This window comes from Pipistrellus kuhlii, unplaced genomic scaffold (genome assembly GCF_014108245.1).
Source record: "Pipistrellus kuhlii isolate mPipKuh1 unplaced genomic scaffold, mPipKuh1.p scaffold_m20_p_1, whole genome shotgun sequence".
In the NCBI taxonomy this organism is placed as follows: Eukaryota; Metazoa; Chordata; class Mammalia; order Chiroptera; family Vespertilionidae; genus Pipistrellus; species Pipistrellus kuhlii.
Window position 1 is genome coordinate 99225161 of NW_023425404.1, and position 19586 is coordinate 99244746.

At 39.1% G+C, this 19586-nt stretch overlaps 1 protein-coding gene across 8 annotated transcripts in view; it reads right to left on the bottom strand.

The window, feature by feature from the left end:
- TOGARAM1 (TOG array regulator of axonemal microtubules 1) overlaps nt 1-19586 on the bottom strand; it is a 148030-nt gene that overhangs the window by 91132 nt on the left and 37312 nt on the right. For all 8 annotated transcript variants that reach the window (XM_045587617.1, XM_036458229.2, XM_036458225.2 and 5 more), the window contains exons 2-3: nt 12919-13075; nt 5277-5411 (exon numbers count right to left, since the gene is read on the bottom strand). In XM_045587617.1, the coding sequence (XP_045443573.1) occupies nt 5277-5411; nt 12919-13075 (292 nt within the window). The remainder of the gene's footprint in view (nt 1-5276; nt 5412-12918; nt 13076-19586) is intronic.

The window sequence follows — 19586 nt, forward strand, 5'->3', positions numbered from 1 at the left end:
TGGGGGACCTGAGGCCATGCCTCCTCCTTGCAGGGCATGATGGGGGACCAGAGGCTGCAACCCCTACCCTGTAGGGCTTGACGGGGTGGGGCCAGCTGTGCCTGAGTCTCATGCAATTTCGAGGTGCAATTTTGAGGTGCGAGTGGGTGAGTAGGGACTTGATTCTGGGTCCCGTGGTGTGCCCTAAACTCCAACAGGAGGGAGATTTATATATACATTTTACTAATTTTCTTTCATCTCTGACACTTCTATTATAGAGAAAGGGCAAATACCAATATTAAAATATTTCCTCTAATTAATTCCCTTTTAATGTGCATGAATTTCTGCACTGGGCACTAGTATGCATATAAGATCTTTGTTTAATCTCTTCCCGCACCCTCCCCCCGCCCCACCGCCCTTCCTTCTGAGAATCCTCTGTTCCATTTCCATGCCGCTGATTCTATTTGATTCACCATTTTATTCTGTTCATCAAATTTCTTATTAGTTTATATTGATTTTTAGATTCAATTATTGATAGGTATGTATTTGCTGCCATTTTGTTGTTCATATTTTTTAATCCTTTTCTTCTTAAAAAATACCTTTCAACATTTCATATAATACTGATTTGATGGTGAACTCAGGTGAAGCTCTTTATCTGATCTTCAATTCTAAATGATAGCTTTGCTGGTTAATCTTGGTTGTAGTCCTTGCTTTTCATCACTCTGAGTATTTCTTTCCACTCACATCTGGTCTGCAAAGTTTCTGTTGAGAAATCATCTTGACAGTTGTATGGTCACTCCCTTGTAAGTAACTGATTTTCTCTTGCTGCTTTTAAGATTCTCTCTTTGTGTTTAGCCCTTGGTATTTTAATTATGATGTGTCTTGGTATGGCCCTCTTGGGTTCTTCTTGTTTGGGACTCTCTGTGCTTCCTGGACTTTAAGTCTACTACTTTCACCAGGTAGGGGAAATTTTGTCATTATTTCTTCAAATAGGTTTTCAATGTTTTGCTCTCTCTTTTCTTCTTCTGGCACCCCATAATGCAAATGTTGGTATGCTTAAAGTTGTCCCAGAGGCTCCTTACACTATCTTCATATATATCGATTCTTTTTGCATTTCTCTTTGGGTGTTCTTTGCTTCCTCATATTTCAAATCATTAATTTGATTCTCAGAATCCTCTACTCTACTATTGAATCTCTGTATATTATTCTTTATTTCAGTCAGTATATGCTTAATTTCTGACTGGTTCTTTTATTTATTTATTTTTTATTTTTTGCATTCTCACTAAATTCCCTGAAAGTCTCACTAAGTTCCCTGTAGGTTTCTAGAAGATTATTGAGTATCCTTATAACTGTGGTTTTGAACTCCATATTCAATAGTTTGCTTTCTTTCATTTGTGACCAGTTTTTTTTGTCTCCGCATTTTGGCTCCTTCCCTGTGTTTATTTATGTATTGGGTAGAGCTGCTATGATATCTCCTGGAGGTGGTAGAGTGTCCTGGTGTGGTAGATGTCCTATAAGGCCCAGTAGTTCAGCCTCCCAGTCACCTGAGCTGAGCATTCTAGGTGCACCCCGGTGTGGGCTGTGAGCAGTCCTGTCGTAGTTGAGACTTGATTGTTGTTGGTGTCACTGAGAGGAATTGACCTCAAGGCCAGTTGGCTGTGAGGATAAGCTGCGACTACAATGGGAGAGCTGCTATGTAGGAGACACCCTTATGGAGGACTTGCTTCAGTGGGGCTTTGTGCTCACTGAGTCTGTCCCTTGAGTGTGTCACTTATGGATGTGAAGAGGTGTAATCTGGTATGGTCTGGCACTGACCACTGGGTACACTGGCTCTTGGGTCTTCAGGGAGGTGCAAAGTCAGTTATTGCCTGGGGCCACTCAGTAGGAGCTACAGAGATATCTGCAGATTCCTTCTCTTTGTATCAGGTTTGGAAATAAACAGATGAGGCCCAGCTATGAAGTAAGGCAGGCTGGTGCTGGTGACAGGTCTTGGGCCTTTTACCCTCTGTACACCATAAGTGTCTATAGATGCAAGCATGAGTCTATAGCCAAAAATAAAATTTAAAAATGGCAATATTACATTTAGTAATTTCCAGTTACAAGTAATCAGCAATTAATGAAAAAACATAAATTAGTACAACCTGAGCAAAGAAAACGTTATGCCAACAACTTGCCATCCAGATTACATAAATTACTTTTTTGGGGGGGGAGTATCCTCCAATTGGGGGAAAAAAAAAATCTATGTGGTAAAGATGTTTGGTATACTTTTCTTCTAGTATTGGTACAAAATAGTGAAAAGAAACTAAGTACTTTTGTAAACAATGTAATGTTCTCTTATATGTTATACTGTGTTTCAAACTTTATCAAACACTGAAGCAATTTTAATAATAACTAAATGTAAATAATACTTTTTCCCCACTATGTATTTGCTACATAAAAATAATTTAAAATGTCATTTGGAAGAATTAAAAAAAAAAAAAGTTTTCCGTAAGTGGCAGCCCTAACCAACTTTAAAATAATTTTTTGTGAGCATTTTCAACTGAAAATATTCAAGAACACCTGAATTGTGAGTTAATATATTTACTTTTATAATATTCATTGCAAATAAATTTTTAAAAATTAAATTCAAATTATGGTGTGTGGGGATGGTTTCCATTTTGGACACCTGACAGTTAACTGGTTACTTGATAGGTTTGGAGCTCCCTGACCCAGCTGCAGCTTGTTTGACAGATTTTAGCCTGAGCAAGGACAGGTTATTCATATTCAAAAGCTGCTGTATACAGCTTGGGTAGGTTTGTAAATTGGATGAGTCAGGGTCTTACAGATTCACCCAGGTGGCACAAACAGAAATGTACCAGTCAGCCCTGCGACCGAACCAGGAGGTCCCAGCATAGGAACAATGATCCCTGCAAGCAACTCCGTCTGAGAGAAAGCTGCCCCTGAGTTCTTGCCCTGATACTAGACAATTCAGTTCCTCCTGATATGTGTATGGGTCCCCCAGAGCCTTGCCCTAATGCTGGAGTTCAGAGGAAGTGGGATCTTGTAAGTTCAGTTTGTGGTGTTGGCCTTTTAAGAGGAATAGCTGAGTATCCAGCAGCCTCTGTGTCACTGAGCTCCAAGTTGCACTGGTTTTTACAGTCCGTAGTTACAGGGACTTCTCTTCCCACTTCTGGGTCCCTGGGCTGGGCTTCTGGTGTGGGGCTGAAACCCCTTGCTCCTCATGGGTAGCCTCCACAGAGACGATCTCTCTCCTGATTAAAAAAGTGATACACTGGTGCCGGACCAGCCCATTCCTCATGCCCTCACCTCCTACCAGTCTCAGTGCTTCTTCTTTATGCTCTAGTTGTAGGACTTCCATTCAGCCAGCTTTCTGGTGATTCTGGATGATGGTTGTTCTGTATTTTACTTGTGGTTATGGGAACCAGCGAGTACAGGCATCTATCTACACTGCCATCTGGTTCCCCTCTAAATCTTGACTTTGGAAGAACATGGTATCCTTTTAGCCATTGCTCTAATAGGTATTCTGAGAGGTTATAGAAAATTAGATACACTACAAAAATATGATTAAACACTGAGAGTGAAAGTAGACTTCAAAGGTAATGTAACCATTTAGGGATATCCTAAACAGGAACAAGCCAAGCAACACAGAGAATCCTCTCTGCTTCTATTAATTATGAGTCCCAAAGGCATCTGGCAAAGATTTAGGGAATACCTATATTATTAAGAAAGATACTAAATTATTTTAATTAGGAACAACACCTGAAAGAAAACCTTCTGGAATTACATGGCCCTTTGGAGTGGATGGAGGAAAAGGTAGTTAAAATTTAAGTGCTATATTAACTAAATCCTTTTTAGTAATTTCAAATGAGCATAACTTTTTTTTCACCACCAAATACAGAAAGAAGTACATACATTGGTATCATACAAAAATATTTAATAAGTATACAACAAAAGTGAAAATATCTCTTAGAAATATCTGATTTGTTCCAACCTTTAAATAATAATAAAAGGTATTAATTAACATGGAAGGAAGAAAACACTTTCAAATCCAAAATCCATGACTGACAGCCTCAAATCTTCCTTTTGATCTATATCTTTCAGACATATAAGAGATTTAAAATGAAAGTTAGTCAGAAAGTTATCGTTCCTAACAGGGAACATAATAAATTCTATATAGCCTCAAAATTAAAAACTGTTAAGAAAAATAACTTCTGCTAACACAGTACTCCTTAATGAGTAATGTTACCTTCAATTAATTGGTATTAAAGTGATCATTTCCACCATGAGTAGAAACTCCAATTTTAATCAGTCATCCTATCTAATAAAAGAGCAATATGCAAATTGACCACACCAATACTACACCCACAAGCCACGCCCACCATCCAGTCAGGAGTGAGTATGCAAATTACCACCAACAAGATGGCTGCAGTCATGGAGCAAGCAGGAAGCATGGGTTTCCCCATCAATGCAGGAAGCCAAGCTTCCTGCATATCCTGGCTGGCTCAGGCCTCTGCTGAAGGCTATAAAGGGTGTCCTGGATGGTCCCCATCCATGCACCAGGCCTCTATCCTATCTATAATAATAGAAGAGTAATATGCAGATTGACCATCACTCCAACACACAAGATGGCTGCCCCCATGTGGAACCAAGATGGCCACCACAAGATGACCTGCAGGGGAGGGCAGTTGTGAATGATTATGCCAGCAAGGGAGAGCAGTTGTGAGTGATCAGGCCAGCAGGGTAGGGAAGTTAGGGGACAGGCCTGCAAGGGAGGGCAGTTGGGGGTGACCAGGTAGCCAGAGGAGGAAAGTTGGGGGCGACCAGGTCTGCAGGAAAGGGCAGTCGGGGGCACCAGGCCTGAAGTTAAGGTCAATCAGGCTGGCAGGGGAGTGGTTTAAGGGGTGATCAGGCTGGCAGGCAGAAGTGGTTAGGGGCAACCAGGAAGGCAAGCAGGCAAGCAGTTGGGAGCCACCAGTCCTGGATTGTGAGAGAGATGCCTGACTGCCCGCTTAAGCAGTTGGACAACCTGCAAGGGGTCCCAGGAGAGGGTGCAGGCTGGGCTGAGGGACGCCCCCCCACCCTCCTGCACGAATTTTGTGCACTGGGCCTCTAGTATTTATATAAAGATTACAGTATTTAACATTTGAGGTAATAGCTCTTTAAATGTTATTAAAATTTTTACTAAAATGTAACTTTTTTGATGAGTATGATTATACAAAATAACATATAAGCTAGATTTTGAAACCCCACACAACATTTATATATCATCTGTATCTAAATAAATTTGAAATTTAAACCTTTATCTTGATAACTGTTAGTTGTCCCCAAGTACTGTAAGTCAGAATCCACGCTTCCAGTTTTACTACATATCTGTGAAAATCCAACTTGTCCACATTTCCCAGAAGGATTTTTCTGATGAGTTCCAGTAGTGCCTTTGGAAGGAAGAAAGGAGAAAAATATAATAAGTTAGCTTTATTTCATGAATACATTTAATTTCATAAATGATGTCATTTGTGTGGAAATAAATATAAAAGTACACAGATAGTGATCATGGCAGTCAACAAAGGGATAAAGCTTTTGCTACTGGCATATCTGATTAGTGGATCTCGCCTAAATGGATAGTTGGACATCCCTCTCACAATCCAGGACTGCTGGCTCCCAACTGCTTGTTGCCTGCCTGCCTTCCTGATTGCCCCTAACTGCTTCTGCCTGCCAGCCTGATCACCCCCTAACCACTCCCTTGCCTGCCTGATTGATGCCTATCTGCTCCCCTGCCAGCCTGTTTGCCCCTAAATGCCCTCCCTTGCATGCCTGGTCCCTCCCAGTTGCCCTGCCTGGCAGGCCTGGCAGCCCCCCAACTGCCTTCCCTTGCAGGTCTGATCTCTCCCAACTGCCCTCCCTTGTGGTGGACATCTTGTGTGTTGGGGTGGTCAATTTGTATATTATCCTTTTATTAAATAGGATAGAGGTGCATGGGTGGGGGCTGGCTGGTTTTCCCTGAAGGATGTCCTGGATAAGAGTGGGGGTTCCCTTGGGGCATGGGGCGGCCTGAACAAGGGGCCTGTGGTGGTTTTCAGGCTGGCCATGCCCCTGGTGACTTAAGCGGAGGCCTTGGTATTTGGGGTTTATGTAACTTCTACAACTGAAACTTTGTAGCCTAGAGTGGAGCCAAGCCTTCTGTGGCGGCAGCCATTTCTGTTGGGTTTTATTTATCTTCTACAATTGAAACTTTGTAGCCTTAAGTGGAGGCCTGGGCTGGTCAGGGTGTGCAGAAAGCTTGGCTTCCTCCATTGCGGGGGACACCCCTAGCCTCCTGCTCTTTCCAGTTGTGTGGCTGCTGCCATTTCTGCTTGGTTTTATGTATCTTCTAGCATTGAAACTTTGTAACCTTGAGTGGAGGCCTAGGCCAGCAAGGGTAGCTGGAAAGCTTGGCTTCCTCCATTGCCAGGGAAACCCAAGCCTCCCTCTTGCTCTTTGTGGCCATAGCCATGTTGGTTGGGTTTATTTGCATATTTGCTCCTGACTGGCTTGCGGGTGTGGCTTGTGGGCATGGTGGAGTGATGATTCATTTGTATATTATTCTTTTATTAGATAGGATGAGCTTATCACTTGCATTTCTAAAACTATTTTAAAAATTCTCTTCTTATAATTACAAGTTCTATTTTCCTTCAAGTAGTAGACATCTTTTAAGTTAATTCTCACATTTATGCTTTTGTTATTCTCTCTACCTGCAATAGTCCCTTTTGCCTTACCGCCAATCACAGACCCTTCGTTCTTTAAAGTCCAGACACTTTCTTGGTATTTTTGTGAATCACTTCAATACTTATTATCTTTTCCTTTCTTGAATTCCTATATACTTATAATCTGTAACATCCCATATAGAAATGGGTTATATGTTGTCTTACAATCCAGTTATTTAAAATCTGAGCTACTAGGCCCTAGCAGGTTGGCTCAGTGAATAAAACATTGTCAACCAGACTGAAGACTCCTGGGTTCAACTCTGGGCATGTGTCAATTGCCGGCCCAAAAATAAACATTAAACTTTACAATAATTATGACACTTCATTTTTATATGAAAATACCATGGAATATTACTGCATAAATATCTATAAACTCTACTAGGATAACAATGTTTTCTAAATATTGTGCCCAAACTCATAGCAAACAAATTTCAGTAACTGATATCATTTGGATACTAAATAATTGTTAACATCTATGACAAACTCCATCTTTATTATAAAATATTTTTCCTTTCCAACAAATTTTGTTTTGTTAACATATACATGATCATTTTTCTAATCAGTCAGGTGTTAAGTTTTGACATGTTGCTCTACTCCCCTAGTCCCACGGTCTGTAAACTGCAGCTTGAGAGCCACATGTGGCTCTTTGGCCCCTTGAGTGTGGCTCTTCCATAAAATATCACCGTCTGGACAAGACTATTTTGAAGAATTGGCGTTAGAAGTTTAAAAAATTTGGCTCTCAAAAGAAATTTCAATCATTATACTGTTGATATTTGGCTCTGTTGACTAATGAGTTTGCTGATCACTGTCCTAGTCATCAAATTTTCCTGATTATTCCTTTTATTCCATTTGTAAATAACTTTTATCACCTGGCTTTTTTCCTTTACTATGACACCAACAAATCTCCACTAGCTCCCTATGGCTTTCCAGTATGAGCTCCAAATTTTAAACTTAAAGGGGTCCCTATATCCAAATTTATCTTTGACCATCTACAATGAATCTTGCTTTTATACAGTTCCCAGAATATCTCAAGCCCTTTCTTAATGTAAGCCTTTGAGCCTAGCTGGTGTGGCTCAGTGGTTGAGCACTGATCAACCAAAGAACTAAGAGGTCATAGGTTCGATTACCAGTCAGGACACATGATGTTTGTGGGCTTGATCCCCAGTAGGGGGTGTGCAAGAGTCAGCCAATGGATGATATTTCTCCCTCAACAATGTTTCTATCTCTTTTTTTTTTAAATTCAATAATATAAGTCTTAACTCTTCTCATACTTCCCATTTAATTACTTGTATCACATACATCCCAAAAAGATGAAATTAAAATGTTATTTTCTCTTCAATGTCTTTTCTAACTGATATGGCCCATGACAATGCCAATGTACTCTGAACTACTATGATATTTAGTTTCTGTAATACTTACTTAGGCAATTAAACATCTTTCTAGTTGCTCTAACCAAGAAAGCCTTATGGTACTCTTGACTTTTCTTCCCCTCCCTCCTTCCCTTCATCCATCCCACCCTCTATTCCCAATCAATCATCAAATCCTATCAACTCTACCTTTGATATATTGTATAATCAGAATCTAATCACTTTCATTATGTTCATTGCTACTCTGGTCAAAGCCCCATCAATTCTAGCCTGGATTACTATAATAGACTCCCTGTTTTCACCCTTTCCCTCCATAAGTCTATTTTATTTTAATAAATCTTTATTGTTCATATTATTACAAATGTTCCTCATTTTCCCCCCCTCCATTAATCCCCTCCTTCAGGTTCCCACCCCACTGTCTGCCCTTTCCCCCTCAACCATTGTCCTCATCCATAGGTGCACAGTTTATGTTCAGTCTTCCTGCACCCCCCATTCCCTTTTTCCCCAAGAATCGTCTATTCACTCCCCTTCCATACCGCTTATTCTATTATATTCACCAGTTACTATTGTTCATCAGATTTTTTTAATTCCCTTGGTTTTAAGATACACTTCTTGATAGTTACATATTTGTTGTTCATAATTTTTATGTTTATTTTCTTACTCTTCCTAAAGAACCCCCTTCAGCCAAAACCAGTTTGGCTCAGTGAATAGAGCACCCATCTGCAGACTGAAAGGTCCCAGGTTCAATTCCAGTCAAGGGCATGTACATTGGTTGTGGGCACATCCTCGGTAGGGGGTGTGCAGGAGGCAGCTAGACGATGTTTCTCTCTTATCGACGTTTCTAGCTCTCTGCCCCTCTCCTTTCCTGTCTGTGGAAAATCAATAAAATATATTTTAAAAAATAAATAAATAAAAAGAACCCCCTTCAGCAATTCATATAATTCTGGTTTGGCGATGATGAACTCCTTTAGCTTTTATATTTTATTTGTGAAGCTCTTTATCTGGCCTTCGATTCTGAGTGACAGCTTTGCTAGGTAGAGTATTTCTGGCTGTAGGTTCTTGCTATTCATCACCTTGAATATTTCTTGCCATTCCCGTCTGGCCTGCATGGTTTCTGTTGAGAAATCAACTGACAATTGTATGGGTGCTCCATTATAGGTAACTATCTACTTTTCTCTTGCTGCTTTTAATATTCTCTGTCTTTTGCTTTTGGAATTTTAATTATGATTTGTCTTGGTGTGTTCCTCTTTGGATTCCTTTTGTATGGGGTTCTGTGCGCTTTCTGAACTTGTAAATCTATTTCTTTCACCAGGTGGGGGAAGTTTTCTGTCACTATTTCTTCCAGTATGTTTTTTGGTATCTTGCTCTCTCTCTTCTTCTGGGACCCCCATAATTCTGATGTTGGTTCACTTGAAGTTGTCCCAGAGGTTTCTTACATTATCTTCAACTTTCTGGATTCTCTTGTCTTCTCGCTTCTGCAGAGGAGTGTCTTCTGGCTCTTTATGTTCCAAATCTTTGTCTTGATTCTTGTGATCTTCCAGTCTGTTTTTAGGACTCTGTATAATATTTTTATTTCAGACAATGTATTATTTCTAGTTGATCCCTTTTTGTTTCTAGTTGATCCCTTTTCATATTCTCAGAGGTCTCATTTATTTTATTGGCCTTTTCTAGGAAATTCTTGAAAAACCTTATAAGCGTGGTTTTGAACTCTATATCAAGTTGCTTGTTGTCCTCCATTTCTTTCGTTTGTGATCTCTTTCCTTGTCTTGGCATTTTCGCAGCTTCCCTGAGTTGGTAGGGTGGCTTTGTGTGCTAAGGTGTCTTACATGGTTCAGTGGGTCGGCCTCCCAGTTACCTGAGGTGGACACTCTTGGTGCACCCCTTTGTGGAGTGTGTGTACAGCCTTGTTGTAGTTAAGTCTTGATTGTTGTTATTATCACTGGAGAAAATGACCTCCAGACCAATTTGCTGTGAGGATCAGCTGTGTCTATGCCGGGAGACAGCCTTATTCAACTAGACTTGGAAAATTGCAAAAGCATCTGTGTTCAGCTTAGTATATGTGCTGCCGAAGCAAGCACTGTGTTCAGCTTAGATGGGCCAGAGTTTCAGGGTGAAGCCTACAGCCTTGGCTTCCCTCAGCCCCACCCTATGAGGTTTCTGAGTCTCAGTGCTCCTCAGTGTCCTTCAATACTCGCTGAAAGCACCTCTGAGAGAAAGGTGCCTTGAGTTTCACCTGCTACCAGACAATCTAGTCTCTTCCACAATAAACCCAGAACTGGGGTTCGGTGCAGTTGGAAGTGGGGTTCAGGGCAGTCTGGAGCTTTTGTCTCCTTCCCGCTAGGGCAATCCAGTAGCACAGTCAACAGTCCGTCCTCTGCCCGTAATGTGCGTGCCTCCAGGACTGCCTTTTGCCGCTCCCGTGAGTTTCTGTCTTACAGCCCAGATTCCCTCCATATGAGCCTGGGTCCCCCGGGTCTGGCCTAGAACTGGGGTTCAGTGCAGTCAGAACTAGGGCTCAGCACAGTCCGGAGCTTTTGTCTCCTTCCCGCGAGGGAACGCCAGCCAGGCACTCAGCCTCCCCTCCTCTCCGGCTCCGTCCTCTCCCCACACACATACCGTGTCTCTGTACCTTAGGCTTTTACAGCTCCTCTGATTTTCCTTCTGGTTTTCTCTTTCCTTCTAGTTGTAGAATGTCCAGTCAGTCAACTTTCCTATAGTTCTGGATAATGTCCTCTTTATATTTTAGTTGTATTTTTTTGAAATTGTTGTGTGAGGCTGCAGCTAGGCGTTTACCTATGCCGACATTTTGGTTTCTCCCCTGTCCCATGTGCCTCCTTAAGTCTATTTTAAATATAATGTTCAAGCCCAGATGGTTTGGCTCAGTAGCTAAAACTTTGGCCTGGGCCCTAAAAATAGGCCTTTACCTGCACCTATTACTTACCAGCAGCACATACAGGAAGTGAATCTGAGTTAAAATCCAGACTATTCTGAAATAAATTTTTTTTTTTTTTTTTTTTTTTGTAAAGGGAAATCTTACCACCCCACTTTTTAAAAATATATATATTTTATTGATTTTTTACAGAGAGGAAGACAGAGGAATAGAGAGTTAGAAACATCGATGAGAGAGAATCATCCAACTGCCTCTTGCACAACTCCTCTTGGGGATGTGCCCACAACCAAGGTACATGCCCTTGACCGGAATCGAACCTGGGACCTTTCAGTCTATAGGCCGACATTGTATCCACTCAGCCAAACCAGTTTCAGCTGAAATAAATTTCTTTTTTTTCTTCTTTTTAAAAAAATATATTTTATTGATTTTTATACAGAGAGGAAGGGAGAGAGTTAGAGAGTTAGAAACATCGATGAGAGAGAGTCATTGATCAGCTGCCTCTTGCACACCCCCTACTGGGGATATGCCCACAACCAAGGTACATGCCCTTGACCAGAATCGAACCCGGGACCCTTCAGTCCCCAAGCCGACGCTCTAGCAATTGAGCCAAATCGGTCCCGGCTGAAATAAATTTCTTGATAGTATTTTTCTGCTAAATGAAGGATTTGATTTTGGTCAAGGGCACATGCTTGGGGTACAGGCTCAAACCTCAGTAGTGAGCATGCAGGAAGCAGCTGATCAATGATTCTCTCATTATTGATGTTTCTATTTCTCTCACTCCATCTCCCTTCCTCTTTGTAATCAATAAAAATATATTAAAAACAAACAAATAAGCAATCCTATATAAAGGGTAATATGCAAATTGTCCCCTGCACTGGAAGTTCAACTGGGAGTTCAACCAGGAGCTCCACCAGGTTGGGGGGGGGGGGTTATTTGTGTGCAAATTCTTGCACTGGGCCTCTAGTAAATAAATATAATGTTCAAAACAAAACAATTGATTTTATTTCTTTCCTTAAATGTCCCTCATTCAGAGTAAATGTCAAGTTCATTCAATAGCCCATTAGGTCTTATAAATAAGAACACTTAATATTTCTTTAAAAAACAATGTGCTTTTATAGATTTCAGAGATGAAGGGAGAGGGAGAGAAACATCAATGATGAGGAATCATTGATCAGCTGCCTCATGCATGCCCCCTACTGGGGACTGAGCACACAACCTGGGCATGTGCCCTTTCCTAGAATTGAACCTGAGACCCTTTCATCTGCAGGCCAATGCTCTATTCACTGAGACAAAGGGAATAGAGTCCTAATATCTCTTGAATTTCATTTTCTACTTTTCTCTTACTCATTTCAGTCCAGATTAAATAGCCTCTTTGATCTTTCTCAAATTTGTTCCATACTCTGCACTTATTATTCCCTCTTCCTGGAATTATTTGCTCTTCTCTCTTGATATCTTTATAGTTTGTTTCAAGTATTTTTTATCTGAATATGGCCTTCTTTCAATACATTATTTAACATAGGACTTCCTTTATATTCATCTTCTCTGATTATTTTTTTCCTCAGCATTTATCACCGTCTAATCTGTTTTACATTAATTTAATGTCTGCTTCATTCCAAACAGACTACAAGATCTATTAGGCACAAAACTTTTCCTCTTTGTTGACAGCTATATGCCCAGTACTTAGGAAAGTATGTGACACATAGGAGACACTCAATAATATTGATTTATATTACGACTTGAAGGGTTTCAATGAGAAGCCCCTTCAGTGTCTTAGAAGACCATTTATATCTAAGTGTCCACTCTTATCAGATCTTTAACAAATACTTACTGAACCTAAATTGTCTACTAGATTAAAAGTTCTATGAGCCCTTAAATAAACTATAAAGTTTACAGACATCTTTTATTTAGTTAAACATGTCAATTACTTGCACCTATTACTTACCAGCAGCACATACAGGAAGTGAATCTGAGTTAAAATCCAGACTATTCTGAAATAAATTTCTTGATACACTTTTTCTGCTAAAACATAAATCATCATTGACTGACATTCCTTGAGAGGGCTTTAATTTTGACGAAGGGATGAAATCATATGCTGAAAACTATAGAAACAGAATAATAAGTCAGCAAATTTGTGTTAAGGCTACCTGTGCAATAACTGAGACAATAATTTAGACCCAATTATGAAATTCATATTAAAAGAAAAAATTAAATTTATCAAATGTACAATTATACAAGTAAAAATCCATATTTAGTATAAAATAGCTGTATTTTTCATTCTATGGTAGAAAAACAAAATTTCCCCTCTTTTTTACTATTTCACCCAAATATTTTCTATATCTTACCTTCCTATATAACACATCTAACAGCTAGGAAAGATAACAAAACGAGTAAAACAGTCATTTGAATAGAGAAAATAACCTTTTTTTTAAATTAATCCTCACATGAGGATATTTTTCCATAGTGTTTTTATTTTTTATTTTTTAGGGAGAGTGGAAGAGTGAAAGACAGAAACATCGAAATGAGAGAAACACATTGATTAGTTGCCACCAGTGAAAGCCTCGACTAGGACCTGGGCCGGGGAGGAGCCTGCAACCAAGGTATGTGCCCCTGACTGGAATCAAACCCAGGACCCTTTGGCCCACAGGCTGACGCTCTATCCACTGAGCCAAACAGGCTAGCGTGAGAAAAGAACATTTTTTACTCAGTGGCAAAGCCTGTCACACTGAAACAATCTGTGTTTCAACATCCTATCTAATAAAGAGGGAATATGCTATTTGACTGCCACACACTCAAAGATGGTGGCGTCCACAGCCACAAGATAGCAGGGCCCAGTCCCCTCAGCCCTGCCTCTGGACTCCCCCAGTCTCCTTAGCCCCCCAACTGCTCAGGGCTGACCTGAGGCGCAGGCAAGCCTTCAATGTCAGCTACCTAGCTGCCCAGGTCCGGCCCTGAGGCACAGACAAGTCTTGGATGGCGGCTGCTCAGCCAATGCCCAAGATGCAGGCAAGCCTCAGATATCGGCTGCCCAGCTGCCCAGGGCAGCCCAAGGCTCAGGTAATCAGGGCTGCCTGAGGCTTGCACTGCTGGCAGTGGCAGCAGCAATGTGATGGGGTGTCACCTTCCCCTGATGGCTGGGTCACTTCCTCCCCCTGAGGGCTCCCAGACTGTGAGAGGGGGCAGGTTGGGCTGAGGAACGCCCCCCTCATGCACCAGGCCTCTAGTTAGACAATAAATGACAGCTGAAGGCCATCAAACCACTCAACTATTACTAAAGCAAGTTTCTTCTTCATTTATTTATTTATTTATTTATTTTTTTATTAAGTTATTATTTTTGTACATAAGTTTCTTCTTCTTAATCTGCATCCTTAATGTAAATTAATACATGGTCATGGTTCCCTTAAAATATACTTTATTTTTATTCCAATAAAGTTGTATTTTTAGATATTTAAATTTCATATCATTTCAACATTATTCTTTTGATTTTTTTTTTTAACTATTAAAAAAATGTAAAAACCATTCTTGCTCACAGGCTTTACAAAAAAAAGGTGGTAGGCCAGATTTGGCTAGAGGCTGCAGTTTGCAGACTCCAGTTTTAGAAAGGTAAAAGAGAGCTTAGTGACTAGAGCTACTGCCCACACATTAAAATAGACAGGATCAAAAGTGTGAGTCTCTGATTCCATGCTGGTGAGTGTGGTCAAGGAACTGAAAAGTCATCATTTTTCTGATTCCAGAAATGGTCTCTAGAGTTACAAGACGAGGAGATAGGACAGACCCCAGGGAAAGAAGAAGGGGATGGAGACTGTGTAGTGCTGCAAGAAGTCATCCTTAGCCTGGCAGGACATGACAACCCAGCTGGGGTCAAGCAGACCACTGTCCCCGCCCCTCTGGGTCAGCCGCTGCCAGCCATAGCCTCTCATAGACCTACGCCCTCCATTCTCCCACTGATCGCAAGTCTAAAATATATTCTAAAGATAGATGGGTCTTTTATTTAAAACAAAGTATATAACACTTTATATATGTCTAGGACATTGTTTCCAATTCATTTTTCACATACCTCCTTTGATCCTTAAGGTACAGAATTGCCAGGATAGAATTTTGAATTCTACCTAATCATAGTTAAAGAACTAAATGAGAACATGATCTAAGTGTTCAGAATTCTTCACCAATGACAACCTCAATTATTCTGGATCACTTCATATTCAACATAGCTATAGAACATTTTTTAAATGGCGTGAACAGACAAGAAATTATACATATGTCTATATAGTTTCTTGAGGTTTACTAACACAATAAAATCTAGACATGTGGTAAACTATAAGCCTTCTCAGTAATACTTCTTTGTAAACGTTACCTATTATCAAATAGTGTTGAAATAAAACAAAATTGAAGTAATGTAGCTCTGGCTGGTGTGGCTCAATTCCCCATCAGGCACATACCGTGTTCCCTCCCTTCCTCTCTCTCAACATATACTCAGGTGAGGGTTAAAAAAATTAAAGCAATGTCTATTTGAAAACTTTTTAGCTACTTGTCAATTAAAATATGAGACTATAAACTACTAAATATACCTTAGGGACATGTTATTCCTCAACAAATTTTGAGAAAAATCTATTAACTCCTTCAAAAATTAACCCAGAAAATATCAATGAGGAAAAAAAAAAATGTCTCAAAGGCCTGACTTTACTTTCGTGCAATCTCATATTATAATTTCTATGACTGATTATATATAGTAGTCAGAATTAAAAGGACACAATGGAATAAAAATCAGGCCAATTATAGTCAACTTCTTATTGGATACATTTAAAGACATACCCAGTTGAAAGAGTAATCCAGAAAAAATACTCCAGTATGGAATAATTTTATATTAGATTTATTCTGCAATTAATTTCTGCTTATAGAATAGAGCATTCATATGTATGCCAAATACAACAGCTAGTGGTGGTGGTGGTGATGGGGATTAAGAGCACAGTGGTCATAGTGGAAAATGTGTGTAGGAGTATAGAATTTTCAAGAATCTAGAAGTCAGTAAGGAATTAAACTTTGCTATAGAAAATTCTGCAAATATTTAAAAGCAGACTCTAGGATACACAATTATTATTAACAAACATGCCCTTTTAGGTCTTTCTTAAAATCAATCAATTATTTTTCATCAGAATAAGGTGTGACGACACTAAATGAATAAAGGGAAAGGGAAATGAGAGTAAATGAGAACAGTACAGATATATTTTGAAAGAGCTAAATTTACAGAATGTAAAGCAGTGAACATGGCATTGAGTTTTTGGTCTTTGAAGTAAATATCAAAATTTTTAATTTGTTTAACTCTTTTGAGTTATAGTACATAAAAATATAAAAGGCAAGTTTCAAACTTAATATTTTAACAATGACTTAATTCATATAGTCATATGTACTTTTTTTTTTTTTAATTTCAGAGAAGGAAGAAGGAGAGGTACAGAAATATCAACAATGAGAGAGAATCATCAATAGGTTGCCTCCTATGCGCCCCACACTGGGGACTGAGTCCACAAACCAGGCATGTGCCCAGACCGGGTATCTATCTGTGGCCTCTTGGTTTTTAGGATCATAGGTTGAAGCTCAATTACTGAGCCTCACCAGCTGGGCTTACGTACTATTTGAATCTTGCATTTGCTTTCTTATATAATTTTCATTGAAAGATTCTTTGACCTCATAATGCATTTTATTTAATCTTCCGGCAAAGGTTGTAAAAAACATTAGGATAGTTTTATTCTATTTTGGTATTGCAGCAAATTATCAGAAAAAGGCCTTTTAATAGCTAATGCTCTCAGAAACTACCTATATTCCTGCATTTATTGAACTCGTACTAAAATGTATCTTGATTTCCAGATTGGTGAGCTTTTCATCTTCTACCAGCTCTTTCTGGTTTTACCTGGATTTCAACCTTGTCCCTTAATGGTGGTCATTTAAAAAGTTTATTCCAGAAGTGGAATGCAGGGAAGTTCAATATAGTCCTGACTAGGAAACAGGTGTGCCAAACAGAACAGTAGAGGAAGTGAATGACTTTCACTACTGCACATTTTTTTTATTTTATTTTTTCATCTTCTACTTAAGAAACTAATTTTTTTCCTTTCTTCCTCACTTGACTTTACCTTTTTAATTATTAAATTTTTATTTTCAATAAGTATTATTACTACTACTATTTTACCTTTTTTTAAAGTGTCATTTTATTTTCTCTTTCTTTTACTTTGGGATCAGTGTTCAACATTCTATTTTCATCTTTCCTTTAGCATCATTTTACTCTATCTCAACTTTACCTTTATGCCAACACTTTCTTTCTTGCTTTTCTCTTTAGTTGTCCTGTTTCTCTTACCCTAGTCCTGCTTTCTATTTTCCCTATTCCTTCTTTTTAACCCGTTAAAATTTCATTCTACTTATATATATCTAATTTCCATTCCCCAGATCCAAGTCCATACACAAATTCTCTCTTTCTTCACTATCCAAATTTTTTTCTCAGTCCCTTTGTTGTTGTTTGCTTGATTGTTCCTTATATGTTTTTTTTAATGCTTGTTTGTGAGATTGTTTCACTTTTTTTCCTTTTTGTTTTTGTTTAGCTTCTTCTTTACCTTGCCTCTCTTGATATTAGTTGTTGTTTGTACTTTGCATTCATTTCTAGGTATTTCTTGCTAGTATTTGCTGGGATTAGTGGTTGTGATATTGGAGTATTCCTCATACACACACAAACACATAGTTTTTCCCCCCTCTTCTTTCTTATCCTCTTTCGTTTCTCTCTTACTTTTTTTTTCCTTTTCCCAATTTCATTTTTGCACTCCTCTTTCTTTCTCTTCTTTTCTTTTTTTCTTATCCTCTAATTTGTGTTTCTCTGGTAGTCACCTTTATTTGGGGTTATTGGTATCCTGAATACATTTGTGTTCAGTGCATCGTGCGTTGTATTTTGTGCCTTTAAATCAACGCAGGAGAGAGAGAACTACATAACGAGGCACCCAAAGAAGAGAGAACATGGGGAGACAAAGAAACAGCCCACATATGAAAGAAAAGCAGGCATCACCAGAGAAATAAATGAAATGGAGGCAAGCAACCTGTCAGAAAAAGAATTCAGAGAAATGGTCATAAGGTGGACGAAAAGAATGCAAGACAAATTCAACAATATGTGTAAGAACAAAGAGAAAATGAAGAAATAAAAAGATGTGAAAAATAACATCGCTGCTATAAATAACTCAATAGAAAGAATCAACAGTAGATTAGAAGAAGCAGAGGACAGAATCAGTGGGCTAGAAGACAAGGTGAGGGAAAATACCCAAGTAGAGCAGCATTAAAAAAATAATAATAATTAAAGCAGGAGGAGAGCCTAAGGGAACTTTAGGACAACAACAATAAAAAACAACAACATCCGCATAATAGGGGAGCCAGAAGGAGAGGAAACTGAGCAAGAAATAGAAAACCTGTTTGAAGAAATAATGACAGAAAACTTCCCTGATATAGGGGGGGGAAAACAAAACAAAACAAAAAAACCCACACAAATCTAATAAGCCCAGTAAAATGAACACCAAAAGACTGACGCCAAGGCACATCATAATTAAATTGGCAAGCACCAATAACAAAGTAAGAATCTTAAAAGTGGCCAGAGAGAGACAGAAAGTTACCTGCAAAGGAAACGCCATCAATCAGACTACCGACTGATTTCTCAACAGAAACACACATCAGGCCAGAAGGAAATGGAATGAAATATACAAAGTCAAAAAGGAAGGGTCTGAATCTAAGAATACTGTGCCCAGCAAGGATACCAATCAAAATTGAGGGGGAAATCAGGAGCTTCACAAACAAAAAAGAACTAAGGGAATTTCTCACCACCAAACCAGCAATGCAAGAAATGCTAAAGGGTCTGCTGTAAAAAGAAGAAATAGGAGAGGAAACTAAGATGGTGTCATAGGTAAATGCCTAACTGCAGCCTCACACAACAATTTAAAAAAATACAACTAAAATACAAAATGGACATTATCCAGAACTACAGGAAAGTTGACTGACTGGAAATTCTACAACTACCCTGTTTCCCCAAAAATAAGACAGTCTCTTATATTAATTTTTGCTCCCAAAGATGCACTAGGTCTCATTTTCAGGGGATGTCTTATTTTTCCACGAAGAAGAATATGGTACACATTTATTGTTAAATGAAAATAAAGGAAATTTATTACCTGTATACGGTATGGTAGTATGGTAGTTGTCAACACAAACCAGACAAACTGTGAATCCTACAGTATCAAGAATTTACTCATTTATTCAATGACAATCAAGTCGTCATCTTCTGGAACATCATCATAACAATCCAATTCCTGAATTTCCTGGTGAATTTCTTGTCACTCCATTTCTTTCAGAATCAGTGGACCAAATCTCTCATATTTAGCAATAGCACTGTCTTTAAATGAGTACTTCTTGTCAAGATAGACTGCTCGCAGTGCATTTGCAATGCAACTGTCAGTGATTTTCTCCCATGAATTCTTCACCCAAGTCACAACTTCTTGCAGTTTAGGTTTCACAAAGTTTCCACGCTGATTTCTCTCCATTCTATTTTCAATGTAGTTATTAATTTCCATGCGCAAATTGTCTTTGAATGGCTTGTTT